Consider the following 13,010-nt stretch of genomic DNA (forward strand, 5'->3'; position numbering starts at 1 on the left):
ATCACAATGGAATTGAATTGAATGCAAAAGAACAAAAGAATTAACGCTTGCATTCAAATTTCCATAACTTATATTGATAATATAACTAATTATCCCATAATTTTTAAGCATTTAGAATCTATTTTTTGTCTACTTTTAAGTAATAGATTTAAATATTAGATTAATTACTTTTTACATGTATTTTAAAAGTGGAATAAAAAAATTAAGTATATCACTGTTATGAAAACCGATTGTTAATATTAAATGCAAAAATAACATGAATAATAATTATTTTCAAATTTTACATCGATTTTATTACGAAAAATTTAGCTTTTAAACGGCTATTAAAACATCTTTCCAGCCAGGGTCATTTCAAAATACACAAAATAGCCAGGGATACAGCATCGCTACGATTACGGTCACATTATTTTTAGAGGAATAAACAAAAAGCAAGTTTTCCAAGATAAAACCGCAGCTATGTAGCTAATTTTGGTAAATACGAGCAGAGAGATCCTTACATCTGGCCAGCATGGAACGGTTCGCCTTCAAGATTGACGCGGCGCTGAAGGCAAACCTCTACAAGATATGTCGGCTGTGCGGCATCGATAATCCTGAAAAAGTTCAGATTGAAAATGCGACAGATATTATTGACCTGGACGAGCCCAGTCTGTGCCAGAAGGTCTACGAACTGGTTGGGTTTAAGGTATGTTTAACCTATTAACTATGGAGTAGATCGTTATTAAACACCGCCCTTTGTAGGTTTCGTCCGCTGACAAAATGCCGCAGACAATGTGCAGCCTGTGCGTGGATAAAATCAATGATTTCTACGAGTTCAGGGAGATGTGCTATGCCACCAATAAGCAAACGCGCAACCTGCTGGGTCTCCAGCAACTAGAGCCGGAGAAGGTGGGTGAGGGATGGGATTCTCACAGAATCACAAAAACACTAAATATTTCTGTGAAATTATCTCGCATAAATTCCACCTTTTTTCCCCTAAAATGTAACATTTAAAAATAACATTTGTTTTGCTTTTCTAGCTTGAGAATTTTCATCCTGTAGTTAAGGAGGAGCCTCCAATGCCCTACACAGGTCCCAGGCGCGGAAGAAAAAGGAAAGTGCCCAAGGAATGGCTTAGAAACAACTTGCTTAAGGCTCAGAAGCTGAGACTGCAGCAGGAGGACTCTGGTTACCTTGTACCGAAATCAGAGCAAGAAATGTAAGCAAAGGAACAAATTAACAATTATACATTATATTTTGTTTATTTGTACCACAGAAAAGAGGAGCCCCTAGATCGCCCAAATACAAGGAATGCTCCCAAGAGAAGGAAAACCGCATGCACCGTATGTGGAGAGAAATTTATGAGTAAGGAGCTCGCGGAAAGGCATAAGAGCCAGGTACACGTGCCTTCAATTCCGCGCTACATATGCAACGCTTGCAATCAGACACATCACAGACCGCGAGACATCCGGGCTCATCAGCTGTGGCATAAGCTCTCGAAGACGCCCTACAAATGTCCACTGTGCGATGCCAGCCTTGCTAACGCCTACGCCTTTACCCGCCACGTGCGCGAGCATACGCCACCGACGCCAGTCCAGTTACTTGTCCTGGATCGCGAGTGCCCGCTGTGCAAAACGACATTCGTCACAAACTATCTTTACAATACCCACCGATGTGCCATTCGAAAACGTAAGTGTGGGGGTTGCAGTCGTGCTTTGAACACAGAATCTGCTTACATGCGGCATGCCCCCTGGTGTGCGAAGATCTATCTCCACCACTCAACTCACATTCTGCCTGAGGTGGTGAATAATGAGTCCCAGATACAGATCAAGAACGAAGTTGAAGAATTCGATCTAAGTGGCCTTCCACCGGCTACCGCTATGCCGGCAGATTTCGTGATAGACGATGAAATGCAGCCAATAGTGGTCCTGGAACGCCTGTCGTCTCCCCTATTGGCGGCATCGACGGAGGCCAACAGACCCGGCCCGTCAAAGAACAAGAGTAGCGAACGAGTATCCTCTAAGAAGTACTTGAAGCGTGTGGATCAGCTACTAAAGAACACAATGAGTACTTTGGTTAGCATCAAGCACGAGCCAGAAGTGCACATCAATGACACAGGACCAACTGAACAGCCGGATGTCGAAACTGATCCAGAGGAGGAAGAAGCTCGAGATCCACCTGAGCTTGAAGATCATTTCATGGCCGGTAACTATGACAGTGATGAAGAACCAACGACATCTTCAAACGCGATTGGCACTGAAAACTATGCCAATGTTTCTTCTATTTCCGTAAAGCAAGAACTCGTAGACGAGGCCTACGAGAAACAATTGGAGGTTAAGTCGGAGCCGCTTAAACTAAAATTAAAAATAACTAAGAATCATGGCAAGCTTAACTCCTCAATTATCGATGATCTCGATGAGGCCGGCTTGGCGTCTGGCAGAGAACACAAAAAGAAGAAGAAACGTAAACACAAAGAAAGGGAGAAGGAGGCCCCCTCTGACACTGCCTTGAATGTGCCCATGGTCAATATTAAGCAGGAACCAATCGACAGAGATAGTGCGTCTGCTGGCTTGGTCCCAGAGGCCACAGTTATGACCACCATACCCATCACCCAAATCGGGAACAGTTTCGCAAGTGAGAGTGAACAGCTGCAAGAATCGGTGGCGCATGAGGAGATGCTTTCGGAGAATGAGGATGTTAAACCAAATATTCAGGAATTGGATCGTCTTATGCAGATATCGCACGTAGTAAGTGGTGTGGATATGGCGGAAGAGGCCATGCCCTTGGAAAGAGCTGTGGAAGCGAATGAGAATGAGGTGGCTACGAAACAGTCTCCGCCAAGACCTAGGTCCACCGCGCGGAAGAGCACTGCTGGGGCCGTGCGCAAGCCATCTATTCCAGAGAATAACTCACCTTTGCCGCAGATCGTGGCGGTGGAAGGTGGCGATGCAGTCACCTTTAACATGGTACCGGATGTTCGCATTAAGGCAGAGCCTCTTTATCACGGATATGCAGACGGTGAACCAGACGACGAACATACCGCCTTGGAAGAGATAAACCATAACGAAAAACTGGAGGCAGAAAATGCGTATAGTAACAGTATGGACTTGGGCAACGTTCCTGTCAAGCAAGAAAGGGACTTGGATATATCGGATGAGCAAACTGATTCGCATTTCAATGGATTGAATAAGGGAACCGACAGCGAAGATGACGATGGGAATGAAGATTCGTCGGCTGACGAAGCCGAGGAAGCCATGGAGGAGGAGGAGAAGCGCATCTATCGCGAAATAGAGATGCCGCCATTGGAACCGCAAGACGAAATTGAAAAAGCCGCGCCCTCAGCACCCAACCTTTACGATTCAGAGGCTTCTGCAGGCATTAAATCAGATGCTACCCCAGTTAACTTGGTCATAACCAATATCTGCAGCCAAGCAGAAGAAAGTTTCAATAAACCTACGGGGGCTGTAGGTAGTTCTAATCTTTCCAATGAAAGTCAATCCTTGGCATCTGCTGAAAGAGTTAATCCTGCATCTCCTGATGAAACACAGGAGCAAGATGTTATTGAGGCAACCTTTCCAGAAACTGTAGAGAGTCATGAGAGTTTGGAGAATTCCTCTGTTGGTGCTGCTAGTTGTGCTGTTGAAGACCGTATTAGTCCCCCCGTTGCTGAGGAAGATCCCCCTCCAAGCACTAGTTCTACTCTGCACAACCAGGGAGATTCAGGATTACCGGCTGTATGTGAAAGCCAAGCTGTCTCCACCCCACCCAACGAACCCCCAGAACGTTCTGAGAAACCCGATAGGAACCCAAGAACCGAAGCATTTAATGCGGAATCTTTACCAGCAATGTCCCATAGTTCCCCCAAAGACAGTGAAGCTCAAGCCCTCCCTGTTAGCACGTCATGTGTAGAAAATAACTATGCCAGTGATGAGGAGCAACAAAATGTACTCAACCACGAACTTTCGGAGCAACAGGAGCAGCCTCAGCCTCAATTGGAGGAACCCATTCCGCCGGCAAACGTTTCTGGATCCGACGAGGAGGCTGAGAACCGCATCAATGAGCAGCAGCAACAGCTGGAGCTCCAGGGCCCTAATGGGGAGGATCAGCGACAGCAACGCTGCCAAGAACCCGACGACTCTAACATCAACGAGATTGCTGAGAACAATAACAACGCCAATATTGAGCGCGAACTGCAAGACGATGCGTTAGGGGCTCAGGAAAATGTTAATCAATAGACTTGGACTAGCCAATAGGCTACACCCAATATAAAATATAATATGTTACCTATAAATCACCCATCAACTTGTAAATATATATATATGCTTTCGTATTTAAAAAGAAATGCAGCTCGATCCCGTGAAGTGCGAATAATCTTTGAAGGAATAGATTTAGTTTTAAGTTAGATATACACAACTTTATTACATAAATTAATGGCTTATACAATAGAATATGTAAGTATTATGTATTTAAATACATAAATCGCACAAAACTCGTTAGACATGCGTACATTTATATCCAAATTCTGATCCACATAAATAATTCTCCCGCTGACATGCTTATTGGGTTTATTAATTCCGACAAGTCATCAAGAATCATACCTACATACATATAAGTAAAGTTCAATTAAATACATACACACAGAAGAAAAATGACTACAATTTTGCATTAAATGCAATCTAACTAAAAAGAAAATACTTATGAGTTACTAGGTCATTAATTGATTGGGCGTAACCAGATAGATGTATTTGACAGCTCAAGTGGGCCCATCGTGGCCCATCGTGTGGAAGCAGTGGTCTGGATTATTTGAATACATCGCCTATGTTTGATTTTATTTGTTAATTATTGTATCAAAAATTAATGAATTAATTAATTACTGAGCAAATATTGTTTAAATTGAATGAATGATTATTAATTTCTTTCAAATTGAGTGGATTAAACTTTTATAATTGAACAACTTTCAGCTGCAGCCAATATTAAATGTAGGCGCAGTGATCTTGTCTGGATATTCTCATTTGTTATACTTTTATAAAATATATATATGTATTTAGCTATTTTATAATATTTTATCGCTCAGTTTAATGTTTTTCTCAGTTCCCCCCCGAGAGGGTTCTCTTTTGATACACTCACAAACTCGTTTTGGATTTTGGTGTTGTCAAGTTTTTGGCACTGTAGTCTGAACAGGGTCTGAAATTTTCTCATTCACATGTTGTTCAAGTAACACATATAGTCGCGTTCATATTTAATTGAGCAGCTTATGGATATGCAAATTGGAGTCGAAACAAACGAAAGCGGGCGAGTTCTGATAAAATTAATAAGTATTTGTTTATCCGTTAGTACTTTTTAGAATCGTTAAACTCGTACAATTAAATTAAAGAGGTATGAAAATTCACTAACAGTATTTACAGGGATTTATCGAACGATAAACCGAAATGCCAAAGCACAAACTAAATTATTGCTTATATTTGGAATTGTTACTGCTCCCGCATCGTGTCCGACTGTCCTTCCCCCCGCCTACTCGCTTAGTCCCACTCGCCGTCGTTGTCCGAGGACCCCGTAGACTCATCGTCGTCCGAATGCATTGCATTTCCGCGCGCTGCCAGTGCCCGACGCAGTGCATCGGCCAAGGCGTCTGTGCCGCCGGTACTTTCGCTGTTCCGCTGACTGCCAAGCTCGCGTTCGGCCGCCGGTCTGAGTTCGAAGCCCTGGCGAATTTCCGACATCAGATCGCTGCGAGAGTCGCCGCTACCGGTGCTAAGTGCAGCAGTGTCCACTTTCTGTTTGGATTAACGAAAGAATTAAGTAAAGAAGTTCATATGAGAAAGTTCACTCACCTTTAAGGTTGTTCCCTTTCGAATGGCATCCATTAGAGCGTTGCGTGGATCTGGAGCAGCTGCCACTGGAGGTGGTCTGGCCGCTTGGATGGGAGCGTGTGTGGTCGTGATGACGGGTATCTCTCCAACTGGCATGGGCGGGGGTGGTGGTGGCGGCGCTGCTGCTGGTGGTGGCGGTGGTGGAGGTGGTGGCTGAAATGAAGGACTCATTTTAATACGACGTACAAGAGAGTTTTCAATGAGCTTACTGCTACAGCGGGCGCACAGACTGGCGGCGGTGGTGGTGCGGTGTTGATGCTGATAGGTGGAGGTCTACTGGGTGGTGGAGGAGCGCGCGAGGCTCCCGGGACTGTGGTAGGCACAGGAGGCGGTGGCTGCCTCGCCGGCGGTGGCGGTGGCGCAGTTCTTTGGTTGCCATTCTGCGACTGCTGCAATGAAACGAATCAATTAGTTGCAATAGTATAGTAATATTTAGATAATATAAAATAGTTACATGATGCTGGCGACTTGGCACCGGGGGCGGCATGTGCCGCGTTGTTTCTGTGGGTGACTCTACACTGTCCTGCTTCACCGACGCCAATACATTGTTGCTCTGTATGAAGTCATAGATAAAGGCACGGGTGTCCCGATCCTTCAACTGCAGCTCGGAAACACCTGCCTTGAGGAAGAACTCATTGAGAACCTCATCGTTTTCGTTGCCAGACAGATCGAAGCCCTTGTCCGCGTCCCAACCGACGTGGCTGACATGTTTAAAGTCCGTCGGCTGGCTGATGTCTGCTTTGGTCACTTTGCGCTTCTTGTCCTTGGAGTGGCTGCTCAGTCCAATCTTGCTCGACAGGAAGCTGTTTTTCGTCGGCGCCGGCGTCAGCGTTACCGAGTTGATCATGTTGTTACGTAACTTAACTGGACCACCGTCAGTGGAGGAGAGTCCTGTCTGCATTGGCGGCGGTCGGAAGGGTTCCCGTGCCACCGGTTGTTGCGGCACATTGGGTGCTTGTTGGCTCTTCTGACGGTTGCGCTTTTCCTGGCGCTTGCGATTTCGCGTTTCAATGGTGGCGTCCACAATGCGGAAAAAGGAGTCACACTCCTCCTCAGAGACAAAGTTAAGACCAACGTGGCCGTCCTGGAAAGAAGTTGCGAATTAAAACTCCGTCTGCAATGGCCAGTATAGAAGGATACTTACGCTGCCCTCGAAGGTGAGCAGGAAGGGTCTCGACTTGACCACCTCCATGTCATCGTAAATCTCGTGCTCCCAGATTAGCTCGTTCTTAATCAGGCAATAGGCGCGCATAAAATACGATCGGATGGCGCTGTCCTTAACGAAGCAGACAACACCGGTGTGGCGCTTCTTCCAGTGGGCGTGGGCACTGCCCTCCGTCTTGTAGATCTGCACCACGGCCGTGTTCAGTGTCTGAAAGTGGAGCAAGCAAAAGGCATTGCGTTAAAATTATGCTCATCGATAGAAAGGCCCCGATCGATTATCTAATCCGAGCTAACAAAAGCCTTCAACACCTTCAGTCTACGCCTCATTTTGAATGCAACGATCAATCCGACTCTGACTCCGACTCCGAACCCAATGAACTGTCGCGTTCGAGCTTAAAAACTCATCTGACTTTCGGTTTCGCTGATTTCTGGCCATCGAGTCGATGGCCCCATGCGAACGGAGCTCATTTGAATACAGATTAGCCAGGCCACCAGCTATTGCAGCAACTGCAACTGGGAGTCGGCTCGCTAATCCCGCTGCTTGTCATGTGAAGCACGTAGTTCCAGTCGGACTACGCCAGGCCATGGGCCATGGGTTTAATCGAGGGCTACTAGTCTTCAGACTCTGTCTCGGAGCTGGTTGCAACGGAAACGCATAGTGTGGCTCCCAGTGTTGATGGCTAGCACTCTTTTTTATGACCCAGACAGGAAGGACTGGCGACATCCAAAGAGGCCTCCTCGGAGATGCATCGGAATAGTTGCCAAAACAATAATCATCTATGCGGCAGCCCACTGGCGCCAGAAGAGTCAAGGCAAACTGTCCTTTATTTATTGAAACTGTCGTGAGAATTTCTCCCTGTGGGCAAGGCCACAGAATCTACTTTTGTTTTTCACGTCCCAGAATGTGATTTGTGGCCATAACCTTTGCCATTTGGCCGAGGCCACAGCCTGACCCTCTTCCCTAATTGATTGAGCTTGCCGCCGTGGTGGCGATGCTCCAAAAATGTTACGTGCCAGTAATTGAGCCAGTGCAGCGGAATTACAAGCCAACATTATCAATTAATGGGCATTAGATGGGTAGATCGGATGGGCCGATGGCCATGCAGAAATGTGTATTCCAGCTGACCTTTGTCGCAAATAAAAGTGAAAGAGACATTGTCGAGCCGATTATGTGGATGTGGATGCTTTCCAACCCACACACTCGCAGACCACTCATGTATCTTGTGGCTGGCAAGTGCGAAACTGTGAACATTTGAATTTTTATTGACGCTTAGCAGCGGCTTTGGCTTTGGCTTTGGCATCATGTGTGTGTGTCTAATTTTTTGTCAGGCTGTAGCCTCTGTGTGCGTTTGGACATAAGTAGCATTGTAAAATGATGTCTTGCCTTCTATGAACACGCTTGTATTTCTTTTCAAAAGCATTAAAATCGATGGAAAAGCAGCGTTAGCTACAAAAAGTGGTCATTGCCACCGTGCCACCATCGTTGGGATGGCAAAAAAAAAGAGAGGGCAATTGAGGAGGGGCAGGAGGGCTGCCTCAAGCACTGGCCTAAACCGTAAGCTATAACCGTAATGCTCATACGCCCTGTGGTCACCGGTTCATTATGTCACACGCATTATTTACCACGGCTGTCTGCCTATAGATTGCTTCTATTTTTTGCAATATAATTTGCTATTTTTAGATATTTATAAATATTTGTATCAGCTCGTATAAACATTTCGTTATAAAGTCCAACAGCAAATTTCATAAATAAAAAAATGGTGAAGGCTTCGGATTCACAAAAGACAAACATGAACATTAATTAGAAAGTCTGGCTTTGGAAGTGGCTGTGGATGTGCGGCAAAATGCGTCAACTAAGTGTATACAAATAAATGCGAGCAACTGTTGCGACAACTGCGACTGACTGCCAAACCACAATAACAACTCCTCCGGGCCTACTAAGCTGCTCCAGCTCCAGCTCCAGCTCTGTGTTATCAAACTCCTAGTGTGACACTAGTGTCATCCACGATCCACTATAAAGGCGACAAAAAAATACGAATGGGAATGGAGAAGGGGTAACTACCTTAACCAGCGCAGCGCGGTTGCATTTCTTTGCCGGAGCGGAGTTCAAATGCATTTGGAAATGGTCTTGTCAAATGGAAAGTTGCAAAACTAACAAAGCGTGAATTGTGAATCGAAATTGGACATTTTTTTCATGTTTGGTTGTTTTTCATGTTGTGCGCACTGTAATTATCCGCATAACGGTAACCGTTAAATAGCTCCCATTCCACCCTCTGCCCAAGTACTCCGGCCCATTCTTATCGCACTTGGCAATGGCCGGCGATCCACACGGAGCGGAGGTACCGATAAGATAAGGACACCACCGAACCGTATTGGGACGAAAATACCTAAAAAACTTATCGCCATTCGAGGGGTTTGGTTTCTCTTTCACTTTTCGGCCGACAAATAGCTCGCGAAATAAAAAACAGCTCAACCTGCGGTCTATCATTGACTTCTTAGGCCGCTGGCTGATAAAAAAGCTATGTAAATATTAGTAATGCCCTCAACTGGCAAAACCGACTATGATTTGTTTCTGACTAAAGAATAGAACAATCTATTTTATTGGAACAAAAAAAAACATATTTATCATACAATGTATGATATAATTTTAATAATATGAGTCATATTTCAATCGTAAGCTATTGAGTCAGGCCAGAGATATTTGAAAGCTATTTTATTACCCAAAATGTAATAAACCTTTTTCTTGATTTATTTTACAAAGAATAGCAGATATTATATATTATACAAAGATCTCCCAGTTAAATAAATATTAGAAATAAAACAGCCTATTTGAAGAATAATAGTAGCTTTGAGCTTTGGAGTAAATAAGCCATCCGCAACAGCTGCTGGCCGATATAGGGTTACACACATGGGTTCTTCGAAGCCTCATTTTCGCACATAACCCATGGGCGACACTTGAGCCGCAGGAAGTGCTTCATCAAGCTTATTCCAGAGGCGGGGCAAGTGTTTGGGCTCTGTCATCGCTCAATTATTAATCACCCCCGCACTGGCACTGGCCGTGCAGTCACTTACCTGACACTTTTTGCCCAAGAGCTTGAAGACGGCGTCGTTCTCGTCCTGGGTGAGCAGCGAGCTGGCAGCGTTGATCTTTGGCCGCGGCCCCGATGCTGCCTGTGGACCGTCCTGCGACCTCATGGCGCTCATTTAGCTGGAGTCTGTGAATCTGGACCTGGAGCTGGCACTGGGCTGGTGTTCCTGCATAATGGGACACAACACTGACTTATTGTTGGGTGAAAACAAAACGCAAATAACGGCGGATGATGAATGGAAAGGGCACGACTCAAAACACAAAACAAAAGCTAAATGTATTAATTTAATAATACAATACACGCACTGGGGACCCAAAAAAATATGGGTATATAAAAATGATGCTAAATAACAATAAAGGCACACACAGTTATTGCGAAAAATGTCAGCAACTGGATTTCTTAGCTTATTTGATTGCTGTATTTTCGTATTCAAATCGAAATCGAACAAATATATGGCCAAGAGGCCGCGAGACGTTGAGAGAGCGAGACTTGCGATGGCTATGACGAGAGCTGTGGGTCTGATGGCTCTTTTTTTTTTTTTTTTTTGTCGCACTGTGGGGCTGTGTTACAATCGCGGAGAGGTTGAGTCACAGGTCCAAAGCAGAAACAGTGAGCCAGCCAGCTGCGTTCCGAAACTGAATGGGTAAAAGCGGGGCAGCTCTTTGGCGCTGGCCCTTATCTTTGGCAAAACCTCTGATTAGCTTTGCGCATGTATCTGTGGTACACACACCCACACACACTCGTGCAAGGGGAGTGTGTATGTGCGTTATTCAACGCTAGCTCGTTCGCCCTGTGAAGATGCATTCGACAACACCTGTCGTGCGTCGCCAGGTGGGGTGGAAATAGAAATGTAAATAGACGCTGGAAAATGGCTTGGTCCCAAGGTCTCTCGCTGCCGTCTGGCCCATGCAGCTCTGCCATTGATTTTTTTGCGTCTATTTTCGCGCAGTTTCGCCTTTTTTTTCACTTTTTACACACCACACACACTGCCAGTCGCGGGTTCGGGCTGTCTCCTGGTCTCCTGGGTTCTCCTCGGATCGCTCGTGGGGGTCGTCGGGTGCCAATTTCTACTGTACGCGCGACCTCGTCATAAGCTGCATGTTGAGGGTTTTCTCCGGATTCTACAATTGCACGGATCGAGAGTCGAGTTTGTTTATTTGGCACTCCACGAGGGATGTCGAAAATATTTATTTATATCGATATATCGATTACCTTATCGTGACCCTGATACTCGTGACACCTAAATTTACCCACTCGTGACTATTTTTACATAAATTTTACATTTTACATTTCCATACACAATGAACTGTTATTAAATTTTAAATTGAATGGAGAAATCCTAGTACATTTGATTTATCCATCCATATATATAAATTCTTTTGCTATTGGCTATATATTTAGATATTTGAAGCTCTCCGACAACAATCTTCCACTGTACTTGGAAAGTTACAGTTCGAAAGCTTTTTCTTAGATCAAAATATTCACCGTTACATCGGTATTCTTGCATTTTGTAACTCAAAATCAATACATTTTATTAGTCTAGGTTCATTTAATGTTCGATCATCCGCCGGTGCAGTAGTGTTTTCTTTAAATGTTTTTTAATAGTTGCAACGTTTTGTATTTTCGTTTTTAAATTAAATAAAGAAATTGTCCATTTTTGCAATGCCAAACAAAAAAAACGTAACTTTTGAAGATGGTTTCATCGAATTTGAGGACTCTTCCTCTCCAGCGACCTCCCAGGAATCCAATTCTGGTGGCGAAGAAGAAGAGGACGAGGAATTAGAGGAGTCCAATGCTGAAGAATCTGACTCTGGTGAACATCCTTCCGATTCTGAAGCAGCCAATCATCCATATCCTACTCCGCCACCCGATGAGGGTTCGAAATTGCCAAATGGCAAGGAAAAATCCAAACAGAAAACGAAAGGCTCCGTTCTCTCGTTGGCCACAATGGCCATCGAAAAGCTGGCCAGTCGATCTGGATCCTCCGTAAAAGCTATCATTAAATATCTCAAATCGGAGGGCTATCAGTGGGACGAAGAGAAGCGCTTCAGCCGTCTTCTGACTAGTGCTCTCAAAAAGGGCGTGGCAAATGGGCAGTTCGAGCAGGTGAAAATGTCCTTCAAAATTTCCGAGCAGGCCAAGAAAACCTCCAAGGCAGTGGAGAAAATGAAAGCTAAGAAGCAAAAGGAGAAAGAGGCGGCGAAGGATAAGGAAATGAAGGCTAAAAAGAAGGAAATGGAGAAAGAAAAGAAGAAAAAGGCCAAAGAGGCCGAAAAAGAGAGGGCAAAGGTCACTAAAGCCAAGGAAAAGCAACATCCAGCCAAAAAAACCGAGCGAAAAACAAAACAAGTAGATTTTCTCTTTTGGGTTATAATTACTAATGTGGATCCTAAAAATTAATATTTTTTTTGTATTTTTTCCCAATAGCCCTCCAAGAAAGCAATGGCTCAAGAGGGAGCCAACACAGCTCCGCCGAAAGCGAAGGGGGCCGCCCTGGAGGCAATACAGGCTGTCTTGGAAACTCCAAAATCAGCTCCACCTGCCCCGAGAAGCAAGACTGCCAGGTCCAAGGTGGAAGTATCCAGCGCTGGGAAATCAAAGAAAAAGCCCCGAAAATCCATTGGATCCCTTGCGCAGACAAAGAGTTCAAAGCCAAGTGTGAAGGCGGTCAAGAAGCTGGTATCCGCCAAAGCTCCACACGAGGCTGATGAATCAACGGCGAATATAGTTGATGCCCAGGCCACGTCCACTCCACAAGTTGCTCCACCAAAGGGAAAGCGCATGCGTAAAGTTTGATGCAATCTTGGAACTTCAAATTTATTTGTTTTTATTACTGTTTTATGTATTTAAATTCGATGTTAATGTTAAAATATATTTTATTCTGGTTTAATTATGCTTTTATTTATAATAT

At 44.7% G+C, this 13,010-nt stretch overlaps 3 protein-coding genes across 7 annotated transcripts; 2 read left to right on the forward strand and 1 right to left on the reverse strand.

The window, feature by feature from the left end:
• The first annotated feature begins 368 nt into the window (after nucleotides 1-368).
• LOC6501362 (histone acetyltransferase KAT6A) lies at nucleotides 369-4,465 on the forward strand. The gene is made up of 4 exons (XM_001955040.3): nucleotides 369-682; nucleotides 739-885; nucleotides 1,017-1,195; nucleotides 1,253-4,465. Exons 1-4 carry the CDS (start codon nucleotides 509-511, stop codon nucleotides 4,209-4,211), a joined length of 3,459 nt encoding a protein of 1,152 aa, XP_001955076.1. The 5' UTR covers nucleotides 369-508; the 3' UTR covers nucleotides 4,212-4,465.
• On the reverse strand, nucleotides 4,369-11,293 carry LOC6499221 (neural Wiskott-Aldrich syndrome protein). Of its 5 annotated transcripts, none has more exons than XM_032452716.2 (7): nucleotides 11,078-11,293; nucleotides 10,083-10,265; nucleotides 6,991-7,218; nucleotides 6,301-6,930; nucleotides 6,056-6,232; nucleotides 5,808-5,999; nucleotides 4,369-5,750 (listed from the first exon to the last, which is right to left on the reverse strand). In XM_032452716.2, exons 2-7 carry the CDS (start codon nucleotides 10,212-10,214, stop codon nucleotides 5,496-5,498), a joined length of 1,614 nt encoding a protein of 537 aa, XP_032308607.1. In that variant the 5' UTR covers nucleotides 10,215-10,265; nucleotides 11,078-11,293; the 3' UTR covers nucleotides 4,369-5,495. The 5 variants fall into 5 exon arrangements, with proteins under 5 accessions (XP_032308607.1, XP_001955077.2, XP_032308593.1 ...); XM_001955041.4 differs by having other exon boundaries at nucleotides 6,056-6,235; XM_032452702.2 differs by lacking the exon at nucleotides 11,078-11,293 and adding an exon at nucleotides 10,466-11,047 and having other exon boundaries at nucleotides 6,056-6,235.
• A 205-nt stretch (nucleotides 11,294-11,498) lies between these two features.
• LOC6501363 (histone H1, gonadal) lies at nucleotides 11,499-12,989 on the forward strand. The gene is made up of 2 exons (XM_001955042.4): nucleotides 11,499-12,448; nucleotides 12,527-12,989. The coding sequence occupies exons 1-2, from the start codon at nucleotides 11,762-11,764 to the stop codon at nucleotides 12,893-12,895; spliced, it is 1,056 nt and encodes a 351-aa protein (XP_001955078.1). The 5' UTR covers nucleotides 11,499-11,761; the 3' UTR covers nucleotides 12,896-12,989.
• The last annotated feature ends 21 nt before the right edge of the window (nucleotides 12,990-13,010 follow it).

Source organism: Drosophila ananassae, chromosome 2L (genome assembly GCF_017639315.1).
Source record: "Drosophila ananassae strain 14024-0371.13 chromosome 2L, ASM1763931v2, whole genome shotgun sequence".
Lineage (NCBI taxonomy): Eukaryota > Metazoa > Arthropoda > Insecta > Diptera > Drosophilidae > Drosophila > Drosophila ananassae.

Excerpts from the sequence above, each read along its gene's own strand:
- LOC6501363 (XM_001955042.4), top strand. The coding sequence starts at position 11,762 with ATGCCAAACAAAAAAAACGTAACTTTTGAAGATGGTTTCATCGAATTT. Across the intron at positions 12,449-12,526 it reads CCGAGCGAAAAACAAAACAA|CCCTCCAAGAAAGCAATGGC; the intron begins GTAGATTTTCTC and ends TTTTCCCAATAG.
- LOC6499221 (XM_001955041.4), bottom strand. The coding sequence starts at position 10,214 with ATGAGCGCCATGAGGTCGCAGGACGGTCCACAGGCAGCATCGGGGCCG. Across the intron at positions 6,000-6,055 it reads TCTGTGCGCCCGCTGTAGCA|CCACCACCTCCACCACCGCC; the intron begins GTAAGCTCATTG and ends CCTTCATTTCAG. Across the intron at positions 5,751-5,807 it reads GAAAGGGAACAACCTTAAAG|AAAGTGGACACTGCTGCACT; the intron begins GTGAGTGAACTT and ends TAATCCAAACAG.
- LOC6501362 (XM_001955040.3), top strand. The coding sequence starts at position 509 with ATGGAACGGTTCGCCTTCAAGATTGACGCGGCGCTGAAGGCAAACCTC. Across the intron at positions 886-1,016 it reads AGCAACTAGAGCCGGAGAAG|CTTGAGAATTTTCATCCTGT; the intron begins GTGGGTGAGGGA and ends TTGCTTTTCTAG. Across the intron at positions 1,196-1,252 it reads CCGAAATCAGAGCAAGAAAT|AAAAGAGGAGCCCCTAGATC; the intron begins GTAAGCAAAGGA and ends TTTGTACCACAG.